Source organism: Pristis pectinata, chromosome 21 (assembly GCF_009764475.1).
Source record: "Pristis pectinata isolate sPriPec2 chromosome 21, sPriPec2.1.pri, whole genome shotgun sequence".
Classification (NCBI taxonomy): Eukaryota; Metazoa; Chordata; class Chondrichthyes; order Rhinopristiformes; family Pristidae; genus Pristis; species Pristis pectinata.
Window position 1 is genome coordinate 35987153 of NC_067425.1, and position 19566 is coordinate 36006718.

At 43.8% G+C, this 19566-nt stretch overlaps 1 protein-coding gene across 2 annotated transcripts in view; it reads right to left on the reverse strand.

Annotated features, from left to right (window-relative positions):
- Positions 1 to 974: 974 nt before the first annotated feature.
- Positions 975 to 19566, reverse strand: part of LOC127581133 (schlafen family member 13-like) — a 36031-nt gene continuing 17439 nt past the window's right edge. For both annotated transcript variants that reach the window (XM_052035152.1, XM_052035153.1), the window contains exons 2-5: positions 14490 to 15562; positions 14136 to 14252; positions 7913 to 8657; positions 975 to 7141 (exon numbers count right to left, since the gene is read on the reverse strand). In XM_052035152.1, coding sequence (XP_051891112.1) covers positions 6358 to 7141; positions 7913 to 8657; positions 14136 to 14252; positions 14490 to 15561 — 2718 coding nt within the window. In that variant the 5' untranslated portion in view covers position 15562 and the 3' untranslated portion in view covers positions 975 to 6357. The remainder of the gene's footprint in view (positions 7142 to 7912; positions 8658 to 14135; positions 14253 to 14489; positions 15563 to 19566) is intronic.

The following is a 19566-nucleotide window of genomic DNA, read 5'->3' on the forward strand; positions in this document are numbered from 1 at the left end:
AAGGCATTAAAGCGGTGAGAGCCTTTCAGTGCAACTGCAGCAAAGAGGCGCAGCAAACCAGGCCAACTCCTCAGTACTAAGGGAGTCCTACACCATCAGAGCCGTCTTTTGGATGGAACATTAAAACAAGGTCCCAACTTCACAATTAGGTGGATGTATGGGATCACATGACACGACCCTGAAGAACATCTGTGTGCAGATCGGCCATTGTATTTTGTACATTGCAATCTTTCAATAGTCCTTCATTGGCAGTAAACTGTTTGGGATGACCTCAACCCCTCGAGAAATCTGCAAGTCTTACTTTTTAAATCCATGCTTTCAAAAGCCTTGGCATCCTCTCAGAGTATTCCTGTTGACATTTCACTAGTGTTTTATAAAAGATTTGTACAATGCGTTTGTACTTTTAGTAGAGCCAGTATCTCATTTTGTTCGCAGCACAGTGGTGCAGTTGATTGAGTTGGTGTCTCACAGTTCCGGTGAAGCAGACTCAACCCTGACCTCAGATGCTGTCTGTGTGGAGTTTGAGCGTTCTCCCTGTGACTGCATGGTTTACACTGGGTGCTCCAGTTTTCTCCCACATCGTAAAGAAGGTACTTGATCCAGAGTTAACATACTCGTGTTCCTCAGTTCAGGCCAGTTTGCACAGTTACACTGACTCAGACTAATAACATTGAATGCTCTGCTTCTTAACATGTGATCCCAATGCATGTGCCTATCAAAATAATAATAAAGATGTTACCAGGATTTGGGGATTTTCAAGGGAACCATAATGTAAATATTAAATTACTTTGACTGGGACTTAGATTTATGGCTGAGGTTGACAATTGTCTATTTACAACGTACTGGGTATCAGATAAGTTGAATACTCATAGCTGGTACTCAAACTGAGCATCAGTATTTCACTCTTTCTTCACCTCAGGAAGGTCAAGATATGGACAGGACCCAACTCAAGTTAAAGTTAATAGCAAGTTTATTAAAAGTTAATTTAATCATGTTGTGCATGCAAAGATAATACATCCAATAATATATTCAACACTTCAGAATTACTATATCTGAGTGTAATAAAAGAAACAATTTCATGAATATAGTGCTTGATTGGAAAGTTCATTACACAAGATGACACACAACATTGAGCATAGGTGAGCCTCAGCACAAACCGGTAACAACAGTGTATGAACATTATATAATCAAAAGATAAAGCAATATACTTTTGGATACTAGTTACCACTTCTTATACTCCACAAACAAGACAAGGGCTTAGCTCTGTAGATAATCCCATTAATTAGTTTCGTTTCTTCTCAGTGAAAGACATGCTCAAAAACTATTTAATGAAGAAATTTATTACAAATTAAATGTACATTCACAGACTTAAAAGGGCACAGAAGGCCGAGGAATTTATGCAACTCCTAGTAAAAGAATCCCGTCAGTCCCATTTCCTCCCTCTTTCCCAAAAGTCCTGCAAATTATTCTCTCAAATCCCTATCTAATCCCCTTTTGGAAGACTTGGTTGGTTGTTTTCACCGTCCTTATAGGCAGTGAACACCAGATCATACCTACAGCATAAATATATAAAACCAATGGTCCTAGCATGGACTCCTGTGATTATCTACTGTCGTCCAGCCTGATGAACTACTATTCACCACTGTTCTCCTCCTTCCACCCGAAATCTAATGCCCTGTGTTTGCTGTGTTGCCTTTTAATTCTAAGGGCCCCAATCTGGCAAATCTGCCTTTGGGTGGACCTTCCTTTGCCTCCTGAAAATCCATGTGTACGACATCTGCCACATTTTCATCAACTTTCTCTAGTACATCAAGAAATTTAATCAGATTATTCAAACGTAATTTGCCTTCAACAAAGCAGTGCTGCCTCTTTATTAACAAGTTTACTGGGTGATTAGTTTCCAGGAGTTTCTTCACCACCAAGATTAACTGACTGGCCTGCAGTAATTGGGCATGTCCTTATTCCCCATTTTTATTTTGGTGTTACATTTGCCACTTCCAGATCTCTGGCACCTCACTTGTACACACAGAGAACTGGAAATTTTTGGGAACTCCCCCCCCCCCCAACATCCAGAGGAATATCAGACCCAGACCTGGTAACTTGTCTGATGCATGGACAGCCTTCCTACTGCCACCCCCCCCCCCATCAATTTTTCTCCCATCTCTCTTCTAAGGTGAAGACTGATATTAAGTACTCATTTAGAATTCCTGCTGTGCCTTTTGCCTCTTTGCTTTGATGACTTTCTTCATCACTAATTTGTCCCATCCCTCCTATAACCCACCTGCTATTTGCATGTACATAGAAGACCTCTGGGTTCCCCTTTATTTCAGCTACCATTCTCTTCTCAAGCTCTTTGGTTGCCTTACTTTCCTTTTCACTTCCCTACTCAGTTCACTATGTTCTGCCTGCTCTTCACTGGAGTTATTCACCTCAGCTGCACCATACACCCTTTCTCCTTCCACCTCGTTCTCTCTCCCCTTTGTCATCCAGAGAGCACTGGCTCTGACCTTATCTTTCCCTTTGGGAGAAACACACGCAGCCTGCATGCAAAACACCAGCTCTTCAAAGCTCACCTTTTGGTCTGATGTAACCCCTCTTCATAAGCCCCCCACAAATTAAGTAGATCTACTTTAGTTTTCTCTCAGCCTTTCTCCATTACTCACCTAATCCTCATAAATCCAATGACCACTGCTCCTGAAGCATACTCCCACAGACACCCGGCCCATCTCACTTCCCCAGAATCAGATTTACCAGATCCATTTATCAAGAAAGCTGCCTTATGACCACATAAGCCCTTTCCTTCTTTGTCCTTTACTCTAAGAATAATAACATAAACTTCAACTGTACTCTAATATTAGAGGTGGATTGTCTTAGGCTATAGCTTGATATAAATCAGTTGGAAAATTGGGTAGAGAGCTGGCAGATGGAATTTAATCCAAATAAGTACAGACTGATGCATTTGGGAAGTCAAATAGGGGTAGGATTTATACTGTAAATGGTAGGATTCATACTGAGAAGTGTGATGTAGAGAGACTTGGGGTACAAGTCCATGGATCCCTACAAGTGGCAGAGAATATAAGAACATGGGCATCACGTTACGACTTTATAAAACAGTGGTTAGGCCACACCTGAAGTTCTGTACGCACTTTTGGTCACCACATTATAGGAAGAATCTGTATGTGCTGGTGAGGGTGCAGAGAAAATTCATTTAAAAGGGATTAAACAGGCTGCGTTTGTTTTCCCTGGAGCGAAGAAGGCTGATGGGGTGACATGACAGAGATGTACAAAATTATGAGGGGGATAGATAGCAAGAATCCTCCTCCCGTGGTGAGGGTGTCCAAACCAAGATGGCAGGGGTATAAGGTAGGAGGTTTAGAGAGGGAATTTTTCCACAGGGAGAGTAGTTGGAATCTGGACTGCCCTGCCTAAGGAACTGGTGGAAGCAGGTTCTCTCACAACATTTAAGCAGCATCTAGATAGACACTTGAACCACCAAGGCAGAAAGAGCTATGGACTGGATGCCGATGAACGGGTGCAATGGTCAGCGTGGACACAGTGGGCCGAAGGGCCTGAAGCTATGGTGTCGGACTCTAGTTTTCCTATCAATTTTGCAGCATCTGAAATCCCAAAATGTCACCACTCTAAAGTTCTGCCACTATTTGATGGGCTGTGGAATACTTCTAGTAAAGTGTTAGCTCCCTTCCAGCTTCCCAACTCTATCCAAATGGATTCAGTAGTTGACCTCTCAAGGACTGGCCTCCTCATCCAACATGATACCATCTTCCTTAATTAGTCCTGCCTTTCCACCTCTTTTCACATCCTTATTCTTTTCTGAACACCTCGTACCCAGGCATAATGAGTGTCCAATCTGTCCTTCTGAATCGATTCAGTTATTGCCATGACATCATGGCAATTATTCCTTCCACTTTGTGTGCTTACAGTCATGTATTTTAAACCCATTTCAGTATTCCTTGTTGTCTCTTGGTCTGCTCTTGTTTATTTCCTTCTCTAACACTCCCAAGTTCTTTACGTACGCTACTCCCCCTTTCTATTGCGATGTGCTGGCGCTCACCCAACTTAATTTAAACCCCCCTCAGCCACATGACTGAAGCTCCCAATGAAGATTTACTCAGTGCTGATGCAGAGTTTCGAACCGAAACATCGACAGTTCCTTCTCCCACAGAGGCTGCTCAACCCGCTCAGTTCCTCCAGCAGATTGCTTTGTGCTCCAGATTCCAACACCTGCAGTCTCTTGTGTCTCCCAATGAGAATGTTGATCCCAGTCCCGGTGAGGTACTACCCATTCCTTTTGAACAAGTCCCACCTGTCCCACTACTGGTCTCGAAGCCCCAAGAAAATGAAGCCCTCTCTCTCTTGCACTATTCCTCAATCCAAACACTGATCCTTTTTATCATCTTATTTCTAACCTCGCTGGCCCTTGGCACTGGGAATAATTCAGAGATTACCACTCTGAGGATTCTACTTTTTAACATTCACCCCCCGCACCCTGAAAACTCTAGTGCAGAACATCAACCCTTTTCCTTCCCATGACATTGTTTCCAACATGAACCCCAACTTCTTGTTCCCCCCGTCCCTCTCAGAATATTCTGTGCGACGAGGAATTTGGAGTCCAAGTCCATAGCTCCCTGAAAGTGGCATCACAAGCAAATAGGGTGGAAACAGTGTACAACTTACTTGCCTTCATCGGTCGGGGCACTGGGTATAAGAGTCAGGAAGTCACATTACAGCTGTATAAAGCTTTGGTTAGGCCACACTTGGAGCACTGTGTGCAATTCTGCTGAACCCCTTCCGCCCATTACAGGAAAGATGTGGAGGCTTTGGAGAGGATGCAGAATAGGTTCACCAGGATGCTGCCTGGATCAGAGTGTATCAGCTATAAAGAGAGGCCGGACAAACATGGATTGTTTTCTCCTGGAGCACGAGGCTAAGGAAAGACCGAGTAGAAGCTTATAAAATTCTGAGAGGCGCAGTTAGGGTAGATTGTCAGAGTCTCTTTCCCAGGGCAGAAATGCAAGATACTAGAGGGCATAGCTTTAAGGTGAGGGGGGAATGTTTAAAGGAGATGTGTGCAGCAAGTTTTGTTTTTACTCAGAGAGTAGTGGGTGCCTGGAATGTGCAGCCAGGGATGGTAGAGGAAGTGGACACGATAGTGGAGGTTAAGAGGCATTTAGACTTGCACATGAACAGGCAGGGATAGGAACCATGTGCCAGCAGATGGGATTAGTTTAATTTGGCATCATGGTCAGCATAGGTATCGTGGGCTGAAGGGCCTGTTCCTGTGCTGTACTGTTTTGTTCTAGTCTGTCTCCAGGGAGGCAACACATCAGTCAAGACAGTTACAGAAAGGCTGGTCTGAACTTCTGACCATGACCATGACCATGACATTTCCACTCTATACCTCTGGGTGAAGCCCTCTATCCATGGCACCATTTCTGGCCTACCCCTCCTTCAAGCAATCATCATCCCCCACTGGACTGAGAGAAATGCACATCCTAAACATTCCCAAGCTTGTTGTCTTTCAAATGCAGAGGGTGCAAGATTGCCATCTGCTGGAGCATACAGCATAGAAACCCCTCAGCTTCCCTCGCACTGCAGTAAGTCCAGCTGCTTCCCAAGCTTCAAAATCCTGAGGTCAAGTCTCAGCAGCTGAAGGTACTTCATGTACACATGGCCCCCAGCACACCTGAAGCAGCCTGAAGCTCCCACATGCTGCAGGAACTGTAGGTCTCAGCAGGAGCCTGAAGACCCACACTCAACGATTCAAGAAGAGCTTCTTCCCCAACCCGCCACTCGCCATCAGGTTTCCGAATGGTCCATGAACCCATGAACCCTAATTCGTTATTCCTTTTTACTTGCACTTTTTTTTGTAATTTATAGTAATTTTATGTCTTTGCACTGTTCTGCTGCCACAAAACAATAAATTTCACAAGTCAGTGATAATAAGTCAGATTCTGATGGTAAGAAGTCATCTATTAATTTTAAGAAACATTTGTTAACATTTGTTATCGAATTTAAACTAGAAGTTTAGAGTGCCGCACTGAGTGACCAAACTCACAAGGTTAGTACTGCCCTAAGCTGCATGCAGTTCAAGTGCAGCAGCTGATTAATTTAAGCCTACTTTAACAAAAATGCCAAAGCAGCAGCTCTTTTCCCACACTTAACAAATCCTGACCTTTGCATTCAGTTGAAGCAGCACCCATTCTGTACTAACAGTCACATTAAATGTTAAAAATTGTCATTTTGTATCATCAATGATTATCCCCACCCCTTGAAGTCCACAGTGCCTGAAACAACTTCAGAACCAATTATTGTTCTTAGTGCAAAGACTAAATTAGTTCAGTCTTCATACAATATATGAAGCTTTGTCCTTGCTCGTGAAGCCACACAAACCACAACATTATGAGCTATTTCCCCTTGGTCAGGATGAGGTACAGGGTTGATGGCAAATACAATTGTTCTTTCCAGGCCTGAAAATCGGCGTAAACTATCAAGGACAATACAATCTTCAAGTATTTCCTCTGCTTTCACTACACATGCTGTAAGCTCAGGCTGCAGTAGTACACTGTAACTTTCACATTCTCCTTCAGTACGGCACAGGATAGCTATGTCTTTAGGTGAATACCCTTCCTTAAAGTATGACTCTATGTGCGATGCTATATACCTAACAATCTCCTTTCGTGTCATTTCATGTTTTTTGTTAACTTCCCCTTCAAATGAATGACTGCAAATGGCTCTTTCAGATAGCTCTTTCAGAAACTTCTGTGTTTTTCCCTCAGATTGTGACCTGACAATATTATTAAGATGTTTGTGGACAACATCATGTATTTTCTTTGCATTCCGAACTACTAATGTCAACTCCTCTCTTGGATCCTGCCAATGAATTTTGGGTAATCCATTCGGAAAAGGGTGGGAAGTTTGGAAGTAATCCATGAATATCCAAAAGACTCCTGGTCCATCAGGATGTGTTTCCTTCTTTGTTCTGAGATCCTCAGCCTTCTCGTACCATTTACCATCTTCACGGCGGAAGTTTTGAGCCTCATCGACAATGATGTGCTTCACATTTGGAAACAGATTTGTCATAAAGGTTTTCCTTGTGACGCAAGTACATTCAAATCTTTGGCTAAAATTAAAATTTAATGTAAAATTTTAGTCAAGAAGCTCACCTGTGCCACATTTCAGAAGCATTACCTGGTGATAGCCTTTACACATCTGAGTACATAGCTTAACACTTGCACAGATGTTTCAGCACGACCACAGGAAAGCTTGCCAGCTGTAGCTTCGTCCGACATTTCTGGATTTAACTCCAGAGTCCTGAACAGCAACGTCCAGTGATACTCCAAAACAGCTGCAACGTCAAAGGTGTTGTTCTTTGGACAAAACATGAAGCCAGGGCCCCATGTTTGTGAAGCAATTTCAAAAAACAAGGGTGTCTCTGGTGTCCTGTCCAACATACATCCTTCACAAATGGACTAACTGATCATTATCACATTACTGCTTCTTGATTCTTGTTCTGTGTAAATTGGCTGCCATGGTCTGTTGGACTACATTTCATAGTGGGTTTGGACATGGTGAAATAAAAGAATCCACTATATAAATAAAGATGTTTAGCTTTACTTTTCTGGTTAACAAGGAAGTGACAGATAAGGCCAAGATAAAGAAAAGAAAGTTGAGGATCTACAAATCTAAGTGGATAGGACGGAGGGAGATGTTCCCAATTAGTAATGGAGATATTGAGTGAGCTTGTAAAATTGGGGCAATGGTAGGATTTGTGTCAGGTAAGGTTGGATTGATCGAAAAATGGGGAATGGAACTGGGGAAAATAATCAACCATGAATCAAACTACAATAAAAAAAATGCATCTATTCTATAATGGTAGAAATGCAAATGTTACCTCATAAATTGTTGCAGCGGAGTAGTTTCACTAATATAAAGGACTTCATCTTTTCCACAGTGGAAGGTGTTGATAATTCTTCTAATGAGTTGTCCGGCCATAACTGTTTTCCCAGTTCCAGGAAGACCATGTATGAACAGTTTTTTGCATTTCTCAATGTTGTGTTTTAAATGAAGAATTTGAAATTGCTCCAGTGTTTGCAAATTGAGAAATTCACTGCCAATCTGATCACTTAGGAAAGACTTGAAATGCAGGAGAAGAATAATGACTGCTTTCTGCATTTCTGTGATGTTATCTTCTGTTAGGTGTTTATAACTAGGTGGGTACAGAACTTGTAACTCGGTCACAGTCTGCCACTGACTGTCTTTATTGGAATCAGCGTCCATATAATAAAGGATTTTAGGAATGATACAGAGTTTTCCTGCATATCCCCCCAGATTCACCATCTTTTGTTTGATGGACATTGCTGTGTTTCTTGAATACTCAGTTACTGCCTCGCCTTCTCTGGCAATAGTGTAGAATAGTGGAAATTCCCCTGCAGCCAGGAGCAGAGCATCACATATTACACCTTGGTTCCTAGGCAAGTCAATGTCAACAGCCCAGCTTCTGGAGAAAATCAGAATTCCCTGTCTTCCTTCAGGTTTCATTTCAGGCAGCAGGTTTTCCAGACCCGGATGATCTTTAAATAATTCCTCACAGATTGTTTCTGGAAATGTTTTGATTCCACAGGAGGATTTAAATTCAGCTGAAAAAGAAAGAGTGAACACCATGTAATGAAACTATTGAATAGCACAGAGATATTGAATAGCACTGGAACAACTTGCTCCATTAACATGCAGATCATTCAGCAACTGAGGTAACTTGAGAATTGTAAATCACCACAGCTTTTGCCACACACAAATGGCAGCTCACTGTCAACCTCTGAGTTTCATTACTACCCTGAACTTTCCCATTAGGTGCCCATTAGGCTTAGAAACATAGAAAACCTACAGCACAATTCAGGACCTTCGGCCCACAAAGCTGTGCCGAACATGTCCCTACCTTAGAGACCCATAGCCCTCTATTTTTCTCAGCTCCATGTACCTATCCAACATTCTCTTAAAAGACTCTCTCGTATCTGCCTCCACCACCGTTGCCGGCAGCCCATTCCACGCACTCAGCACTCCCTGAGTAAAAAACTTACCCCTGACATCTCCTCTATACCTGCTCCCCAGCAACTTAAACCTATGTCCTCTTGTGGCCACCATTTCAGCCCTAGGAAAAAGCCTCTGACTATCTACCCGATCAAAGCCTCTCATCATCATATACCTCTGTCAGGTCCCCCCTCATCCTCCGTCACTCCAAGGAGAAAAGACTGAGTTCCCTCAACCTGCTCCGCAATCCAGGGCAGCATCCTTGTAAATCTCCTCTGCACCCTTTCTATGGCTTCCACATCCTTCCTGTAGTGAGGTGACCAGGACTGAGCACAGTACTCCAAGTGGGGTCTGACCAGGGACCTATATAGCTGCAGCATTACCTCTCGGCTCCTAAATTCAATTCCCCGATTGATGAAGGACAATACACCATATAGCTTCTTAACCACAGAGTCAACCTGTGCAGCTGCTTTGAGCGTCCTATGGACTCGGACCCCAAGATCCCTCTGATCCTCCACACCGCCTAGAGTCCTACTATTAATACTATACTCTGCCATCATATTTGACCTACTGAAATGAACCACTTCACACTTATCTGGGTTGAACTCCATCTGCCACTTCTCAGCCCAACTTTGCATCCTATCTATGTCCCGCTGTAACCTCTGACAGCCCTCCACACTATCCACAACACCTCCAACCTTTGTGTCATCCGCAAACTTACTAACCCATCCCTCCACTTCCTCATCCAGGTCGTTTATAAAAATCACAAAGAGTAAGAGTCCCAGAACAGATCCCTGAGGTACACCACTGGTCACCGACTTCCATGCAGAATATGACCCGTCAACAACCACTCTTTGCCTTCTGTGGGCCAGCCAGTTCTGGATCCACAAAGCAATGTCCCCTTGGATCCTATGTCTCCTTACTTTCTCAATAAGCCTTGCATGTGGTACCTTATCAAATGCCTTGCTGAAATCCATATACACTACATCTACTGCTCTCCCTTCACCGATGTGTTTAGTCATATCCTCAAAAAATTCAATCAGGCTCATTAGGCAGGACCTGCCCTTGACAAAGCCATGCTGACTATTCCTAATCATATTATACCTCTCCAAATGTTCATAAATCCTGCCTCTCAGGATCTGCTCCATCAGCTTACCACGCACTGAAGTAACACTCACTGGTCTATAATTTCCTGGGCTATCTCTATTCCCTTTCTTGAATAAGGGAACAACATCCGCAACCCTCCAATCCTCCGGAACCTCTCCCGTCTCCATTGATGAAGCAAAGATCATCACCAGACGCTCTGCAATCTCCTCCCTCGCCTCCGACAGCAGCCTGGGGTACATCTCATCCAATCCCTGCGACTTATCCAACTCGATGCTCTCAAAAAGCTCCAGCACCTCCTCTTTCTTAATATCTACATGCACAAGCTTCTTAGTCTGTTGTAAGTCATCACTACAATCACTAAGATCCTTTCCCACAGTGAATACTGAATTAAAGTATTCATTAGGTACCTCTGCTATTTCCTCCTGATCCATACACACTTTCCCATTGTTACACTTGATAGGTCCTATTCTTTCACGTCTCATCCTCTTACTCTTCACATACTTGTAGAATGCCTTGGGGTTTTCCTTAATCCTGCCCGACAAGGCCTTCTCATGGCCCCTTTTGGCTCTCCTAATTTCCTTCTTAAGCTCCTTCCCGTTAGCCTTATACTCTTCCAGATCTCTAACATTACCTAGCTCTCTGAACCTTTTGTGAGCTTTTCTTTTGACTAGATTTACTATAGCCTTTGTACACCACGGTTCCTGTATCCTCTCGTGACTCCCCTGTCTCATTGGAACATGCCTATGCAGAACTCCACACAAATATCCCCTGAATATTTGCCACATTTCTCCTGTACTTTTCCCTGAGAACATCTGTTGTCAATTTAAGCTTCCAATTTCCTGCCTGAGAGCCTCATAATTCCTTTTACTCCAAGTAAATGCCTTTCTAGTCTGTCTGTTCCTATCTCTCTCCAGTGCTAACACAAAGGAGATAGAATTATGATCACTATCACCAAAATGTTCACCCACTGAGAGATCTGACACCTGACCAGGTTCATTTCCCAATACCAAATCAAGCACAGTGTCTCCTCTTGTAGGCTTATCTACATATTGTGTCAAGAACCCTTCCCGAACACACTTAACAAACTCCACCCCATCTAAACCCCTCACTGTATGGAGATGCCAATCAATATTTGGGAAATTAAAATCTCCCATCACAACAACTCTGCTATTGTCACACCTTCCTAGGATCTGCTTCCCTCTCTGCTTCTCGATATCCCTGTTACTATTGGGCAGCCTATAAAAAACACCTAATAAAGTTATTGATCCCTTCCTATTCCTAACCTCCACCCACAGAGATTCCGTAGACAATCCCTCCATGACGTCCACCTTTTCCGCAGCCGTGACACTATCTCTGATCAACAGTGCCACTCCCCCAACTCTTTTGCCTCCCTCCTTGTCTTTTCTGAAACATCTAAAACCCGGCACTTGAAGTAACCATTCCTGTCCCTGAGCCATCCAAGTCTCTGTAATGGCCACCACATCATAGTTCCAAGTATTCATCCAAGCTCTGTGCTCATCTGCCTTGTTCACTCTACTCCTTGTGTTAAAATAGACACATCTCAAACTGTCGGTCTGAGCCCATCCCTTCTCTATCCTCCCTCTCGTACCGACTAGAAGCTTTCTCTATTTGAGAGCCAAACACCTCTTCCCCAGTTTCTTCAGTTCGGATCCCACCCCCCAACAATTCTAGTTTAAACTCTCCCCAGTAGCCTTAGCAAACCTCCCCGCCAGGATATTGGTCCCCCTGGGATTCAAGTGCAACCCGTCCTCTTTGAACAGGTCATACCTGCCCCAAAAGAGGCCCCAATGATCCAGAAATCTGAATCCCTGCCCCTCACTCCAATCCCTCAGCCACACATTTAACCTCCACCTCATTCTGTTCCTATGCTCACTGTCACGTGGCACAGGCAGTAATCCTGAAATTACTACCTTTGTGGTCCTGCTTCTCAACTTCCTTCCTAACTCCCTATAGTCTTTTTTCAGGACTTCTTCCCTTTTCCTACCTATGTCATTGGTACCAATATGTACCACGACCTCTGGCTGTTCTCCCTCCCCCTTCAGGATATCTTGGACACGATCTGAAACATCCCGAACCCTGGCATCTGGGAGGCAAACTACCTTCCGAGATTCCTTCCTGCATCCACTGAATCGTCTGTCTGCCCCCTTAACGATTGAGTCCCCTATCACTACTGCCCCCCTCTCTCCTTCCCTACCCTTCCGAGCCACAGGGCCGGACTCTGTGCCAGAGGCACTGCCACCGTTGCTTCCGCCAGGTAGGCTGTCTCGCCCAACAGTACTCAAGCAGGAGTACTTATTGTCAAGGGGTACAGCCACAGGGGTACTCTCTAGTACCTGACTTTTCCCCTTCCTGACTGTGACCCACTTGCCTGACTCCCGTCGCCCTGGTGTGACCACCTGCCTGTAACTCCTTTCTATCACCTCCTCATTCTCTCTGACCAGACGAAGGTCATTGAGCTGCATCTCCAGTTCTCTAATGCGGTCCCTTAAGAGCTGCAGCTTGACACATCGAGTGCAGATGTGGTCGTCTTGGAGGCTGGGAGACTCCAGGACCTCCCACATCTGACACCGAGCACAGAAAACTGCACTCATTCTATTTCCTTTCCTCAAATCCCCTACCTCGCCTTGCCCCTATACGCCTAAGCCTCTTGAGCCAAAGCCCAACCACTCAGCTCCCTCTCACTCCACTGCCCGCTCCGACGCTGCCCACTGGATATGGCGGTTTGCTTTTTAAACTGCCCACGTGCTAACTGCCTGCATCACGCGCCTGCACAGTCTTGCCCCGCTATTCCCGATTAGGGAAAAAAACTTAGCTGCTCTGAAGTCCGACAAAGTTACCAAAGAAAGTTACTTCTTGTAATTCACTGCTAAAGTATTCTTTCAATAACATGATAATTGCTAATGATTACCAAAAAATTCACAGACCCAAAAAACGAATAAACCAGTGCATAATGGTTAGTATAGAAACGGTCAGCCAATGGGCTCGTTTCTATGCGGTACAACTCCGTGACTTTATGAATGTGTTCAGTATTGAGGGAAGATATCCTAGAAGGCTCCACAAAGGAGGCCATATGGGTAGAAATTAAGAACACAAAGGATGTTGTCACTTTGCTGAGGGTGTAATACAGACCTCATAACAGTCAACAGGAGTTAGATGTGCAAATATGTAGGCAAATGATGGAGATGTAATAAAAATAGTGTTTTAGTATTAGGGGATTTCAACTTCCCAAATATTAACTGGGATTGCCTTAGCATAGAAGGTTCAGGGTGGGGGGTGGGACGGTTGGAATTTTTGAGGTGTGTCCAAGAGAGCTTTTTGACAATGCAGTAGGTAGATAAACCAATCAGGGAAGGAACATCACTGGGCCTTATTATGGGAGATTTCTTCAGGTTGTTGCCTGGGATGGAGTGTTTCAGTATGAGGAGAGACTGGAGAGGCTGGGTCTGTTCTCCCTGGAGTGGAGGAGGTTAAGAGGCAACAGCAGAGGTATATAAAATTACGAGGGTAACCAATGGGGATAGACTGCAGGAAACTTTACCCCATTTCAGAGGTATATAAAACTAGAGAACGTAGGTCTAGGTGGAACCCCTCAGATTCCCCCGTAAATGATTTAAGGAGGATCTGAAGGGTTCCATTTTCTCCCAGAGTGGAATACACTACCTGGGAGAGTGAAGGACACAGAGTCACTGACAACATTTGCGAAGTGTCTAGATGAGCACTTGGCACAGAAGGCTGTGGGCTAAGTGCTGGATGATATGACTAATACTGATGGGTGTCCATTGGTCGGAGTGGACATGGTGGCCTGAATGGACTCTTTCCCTACTATATGAGTCTATGGCATTTTCAACTGACCAGAAGACAGGGCATAGGCTGAGAAATATATGGCAAGGAAGTGTTCAAGTAATAATGCACTTTTTTGATGTCTTGTTCAGAGAAATGAAGATAAAATTGCAGCTTCAAACCTTCAATCATGTTGTCCAAAGACAAGTGATCTCTAAGTGAAAACACGGGCTTACACCTTGGCGGTGATGCAGTCACACTTAATTCATTCTTAAAGTTCAGACAGAGTTCTTCTATCTCTGCGGGAAAGAGAAAACTTCCAAAATTATATCTCACCACCAATCCAAAGAATTGTAATACTTTGTTGCTGTCAGGTATAACCATTTGTTCCATTTAATCAATGAATACGGTAACAAAATTATCCTGCTTTGACTAGTTTTGAAAGCAAAAACTAAGTTTTCTACCATAAAGTCATTCTACCTATTTCCACTGTATAGGGTGAACTTCAAAAGATTTTTTAGACAAGAGACACTTACCAGGATCTTTAGCCAACAGTATCCGTGTCCATTCACCAGCTTCTATTCTCTTAACATGGTCATCTTCTACTTTCCAGCAATCAGGATCGTCAGCAAACACTACACCGTGAGACTGCTTTATATGTAAAATTAACAGAGAGCCACACCGTTCTGATCCCTCCATAACACTGGCAACATTAAGTGTGTACTCAATGGTGTTTGAAACAGAACAATTATGGACATTCTTCAGTTTTGTTTCAATAATGTTGGATACGAAACTTCTAGGGTCTTCGTCTAAGGTACATCCAACAACTTTTCTCAACTTGTCAGAAACACCTATGAATATAAACCCACCCTCTGTGTTCGAAAAGGCAGAGATTAACTTCGGAAGTGCCTCTTTTATCCTGGTTGAATACTTTGCTCCTGAAAAATCTTTAAATTCAATGTGGTCAGATTCAGTGAAGTTCAAAATTTCACCGTATTGAAATTGTTTTTGATCTAACATAGCAAGAGCTAACTCAGTATTCTCAATTTTAGGGATGGGACAGAATATTTTCCTTGGTGGACCATTGCAAGAATCTGAATCTTTTTTATTATTATTACTACTTAGGGATGGAATGGATCTGCTTCTGAATAAATCCTCAACTGCAGTGGGAATTAATAAATCACATTGACTGTATGATCGCTTGTAAACATTGGATGTTATACTACACAGCCGTGGCAACCTCATTCCTTCATCATTTTTATTGGTCCAAGACTGTACAAAAATCCGCATGGTGCTACCTTGTTGCCTAAACTCTGAGAATGACGGGTTTGATGAACCTTTTACTAGACTGGAGATTGCCTGCTCTATGTCTAATCCAATTCCATCAGTGGTCTGGTTGTAACCCTCATTCCGCACTTTTACACAAATGATTCCACCCCCAGAATTTAAAAGAGCACATGCTGATCGAACTATGTTATTGCACTGTGCCTTTCTCAAAGAAGCATCTTTCATTTGAATTCTATGCATTTCTCCAAAGTCTGCTGTGCCTGCATCCAGCTCCAGGTCAGGATATTGGGTCTTTATCACCTGTATGTTCCGAAGAGCCATCCTACAATAAAATAAACACAGAAAATGTATCAGACGACGACTCAACAGCAATATCCCAACCACCTCTTGTAGATGAGGATCTCACCCCATTTGTGCTCATGCCACACAATGTATATGAAATTAATCCAAGTATTACATTGCAGTATATACCCTCCAACAGCTGTGGATACTGGACTGATGTACCACTGCCTACGTGGTCCAACACCAGCAGTGCTACAAATCCCCAAGTCACGGCCCACGTTAAATCATCTCGAATTGGACAGCAGAATAGCTTTGCCATTCATGGCATCCCAGTTTAGTAGGGGGGAAGAGACAGAGCAATCCTTCTGCAAGAAGTGCTTGTGGGCACTTTGGTGAAGACTGCTTCAAACTTGGCTGTGGTTACCAGTGATTACCTCCCAAACTCACCACCAAATTCCCATTTGTGAAATGTGAAGTTGTCAGACTTGGCTCACTGATAGCCATCTCATTCACAAGGAGCTGGATTTTCGCCGTACTGCAGAGATTTCAGCACATGATCTACATTGATACTACAGTGCTGTACTGAAGGAGGCCATTTTTCAGTAAAGGGATAAACTCCAGCTCTTTAATGCAGGGGTTTGAACTAAAGGTACTGTTTGAGAAGTGGGGAGGTGGGTAGTTCCTCCTGGTGCCTGGAGTATTAATCCGTGAACCAACATTACAAAAGTTCAATTGCTTTTACTTCAGACTGGATTGAGAGATTTGAAGGCTTCAAATTGACTCTCATGTTCCACAACAGTACAATAAAAGTGGCTCCCTAATTATATCATTGGCTGTATGCAGTCTGAGAAATCCTAAAACCCTAAATGTTGAGAAGGTCCCTCCAGTTGTTGGTGCTAAATCCCCCTGGATTGTACGCTCATCATCACTTGAAAGTGAGGGGAGGAGAAGTCCTACTGGTCCGTCTGGTTATCCCTTTAGTCTGATGCCTCATGCATCATGACACAGACCACGCTCTCCCACAGCCCCCCACAACCACGTAATCTGGGAGAAATGACAACCTAGGTCAATGAATGAAAAACGTGTAAAATAATTGCCTCCATCCACTTAGGTGATTGAAAATAATCTATGGTGAGGGTTGGCGAATTGAAATTTACATCACAAGTGCCTCCCAGGCCAAATACAGATCTAGCAAATCAGCATTCACCACATGTTGATCAGTTCCGTTAACTCTGCAGTTGTAAGGTGAGCCTAGCTACCCATGTGTGTCAGGTTTGGAATGGGTCGTTACAGTTGGACTTTATCTGTTAGATAACTGCACTTTTCACTGGGAACTGAAACACGAGTTAACACACTCTGTCTTCAACAAGTACTGACCTTTCCAGGGTCAGTACCTATTGCCCATCCCTAATTGACCATGAGAAGACTGTGGTATCCACCCTCTTGAACCGCTGCAGTACATCTATAGTGTTAACGGGGAAGGAGTTCCAGGGTTAAGACCCAACGATGACAAAGGACCAGCGATATATTTCCAAGTCAGGATGGCGGATGACTTGGAGGGCAACACCGGGGGTGGTGTTCCCATGTACTTGCTGCTCTTGTCCTTCATGTTGGTAGAGATCAGAGATTTGGGAGGTATTGCTGGAATAGCCCGGGTGAGTAGCTGGGTACACACTGCTACTACAGTGCAGTGTGGTGGGGAGAATTAACATTTAGGGTGGTTGATGGGGTACTGGACGGTGTCACACTTCTTGACAGTTGTTGAGCTGTGCCCATCTAGGCAGATGGAGCGTATTCCGGACGTGCCTCGTAGATTGTGGAAAGGCCTTGTGGTATCAGGAAGTGAGTCGTTTCCAGCGGGATACCAAGCCCTAACCTGTTCTTGTAGCTACAACATTTATGTGGATGGCTCACTTGAGTGTGGTGATGGAACGTTGCAGGATGGAAATAATGCACACTTCTGGCTGCTTTTGTGTGATGAAGTTCAGAGAATGGAGAATGCTCAGTCTGAATGTTACCCAATCCTATTTCCCCATTTGTCATGTCTCTGAACAGGAAACAGCTCCCTGTATCTACTCCTAACTGGCAGTGCAGAGGGAAGAATGCAGTTTGGCAGGGGGACGGGAACCCCAGTGATAGGTCAGAGGATGGGGCAGTTGGTGTACAGGTTGATGCAGTGCGCAGAGAGACTGTGAGGAAGTATAGGCAGTTGATAGGGCAAAATTGCAGTCAGTTGGATGGGTTGAAGTGATTTTAGAAACATAGAAACAATGCAAGAAGTATCAGGAACAAGGATGATGAACTTAGAGCATGGGTCAGTACATGGAACTACGATGTTGTGGCCATTACAGAGACTTGGCAGTCATGAGGGCAGGAACGGCTGCTGGATGTTCCAGGATTTAGATGTTTCAAAAGGGACAAGGAGGGAGGTAAAAGAGATGGGGGAGTGGCACAGCTGCAGAAAGGGAAGACGTCCTGGAAAGATCATCTACTGAGTCATTGTGGGTGGAGATCAGAAACAGGAAGGGAGCAATCACTCTATTGGGAGTATTCTATAGAGCCCCCAAAAGCAACAGAGACACTGAGGAACAGATCGGGAGGCAGATTTTGGAAAGGTGCAAAAATAACAGGGCTGTTGTCATAGGTGATTTCAACTTCCCTAATATCGATTGGCACCTCCTTAGTGACAGGGCGGAATTTGTTAGCTGTGTCCAGGAAGCATCCCTGTAGACAGGCCAACTAGAGGAGAGGCCATTCCGGATCCGGTACTAGGCAATGAACCTGGTCAGGTGTCAGATCTCTCGGTGGGTGAGCATTCCAGAGAAAGTGACCACAATTCCCTGACCTTTACCCTTGCCTTGGAGAGGGATAGGAGCAGACGGTATGGGAAAGTACTTAATTGAGGGAGGGGGAATTATGATGCTATTAGGCAGGAACTTGGGAGTGTAAATTGGGAGCAGATGTACTCAGGGAAATGCACAATGGAAACATGGAGGTTGTTTAGAGATCACTTGAATGAGGTTCTGGATAGGTTTGTCCCATTGAGGCAGGAAAAGGATGGTAGGGTGAAGGAACCATGGTTGACAAGAGATGTGGAATATCTAGTGAAGAGGAAGAAAGAAGCTTACCTAAGGTTTAGAAAGCAAGGATCAGACAGGGCTCTAGAGAGTTAAAAGGTAGCTAGGAAGGAGCTTAAGAATGGACTTTGGAGAGCTAGAAGGGGGCACGAGAAGGCCTTGGCGAATAGGATTAAGGAAAACCCCAAGGCGTTCTACTCGTATGTGAAGAACAGGAGGATGACAAGAGTGAAGGTGGAACCAATTAGGGATTGAGGAGGAAACACGTGCCTGGAGTCACAGGAGCTAGGGAAGGTCCTTAATGAATACCTTGCTTCAGTATCCACCTGTGAGAGAGGCCTTGACATTTGTGAGGACAGTGTAAAACAGGCTGATAAGCTAAAACATGTTGATGTTAAGGAGGAGGATGTGCTGGAATTTTTGAAAAACATTAGGATAGATAAGTCCCCGGGGCTGGACGGGATACATCCCAGGATACTACGGGAAGCAAGGGAAGAGATTTCTGAGCCCTTGGCGATGATCTTTGCGTCCTCACTGGCCAAAGGAGTAGTACCTGACGATTGAAGGGTGGTAAATGTTATTCCTTTGTTCAAGAAAGGGAGTAAGGATAACCCTGGAAATTATAGACCAGTGAGTCTACTCACATAATTTATTTTTCATATTATTAAAATTAGCTTTATTGCAGCAGCAGCAAGTACATTACAATCATGTTAATATAAACAGATTAGCATAAATTATCCATAACTTACACCTGCACAAAGGTAAATAAACAAAATAAACATAATGACACTAGTGCAAGTTGAGTGAGAGAATAAGAACCCTGCCTATGACAATAAACTTAAATTTATCTTTTTGCTATAATGTAAATAATCACAGTATTACGCCTGATTAGTGCATACAAGGCGATGTATGAAACCCTTTTGCTTCTGATTTTAAAGCCAATTGGCTTCTGAATAACATAAATTAT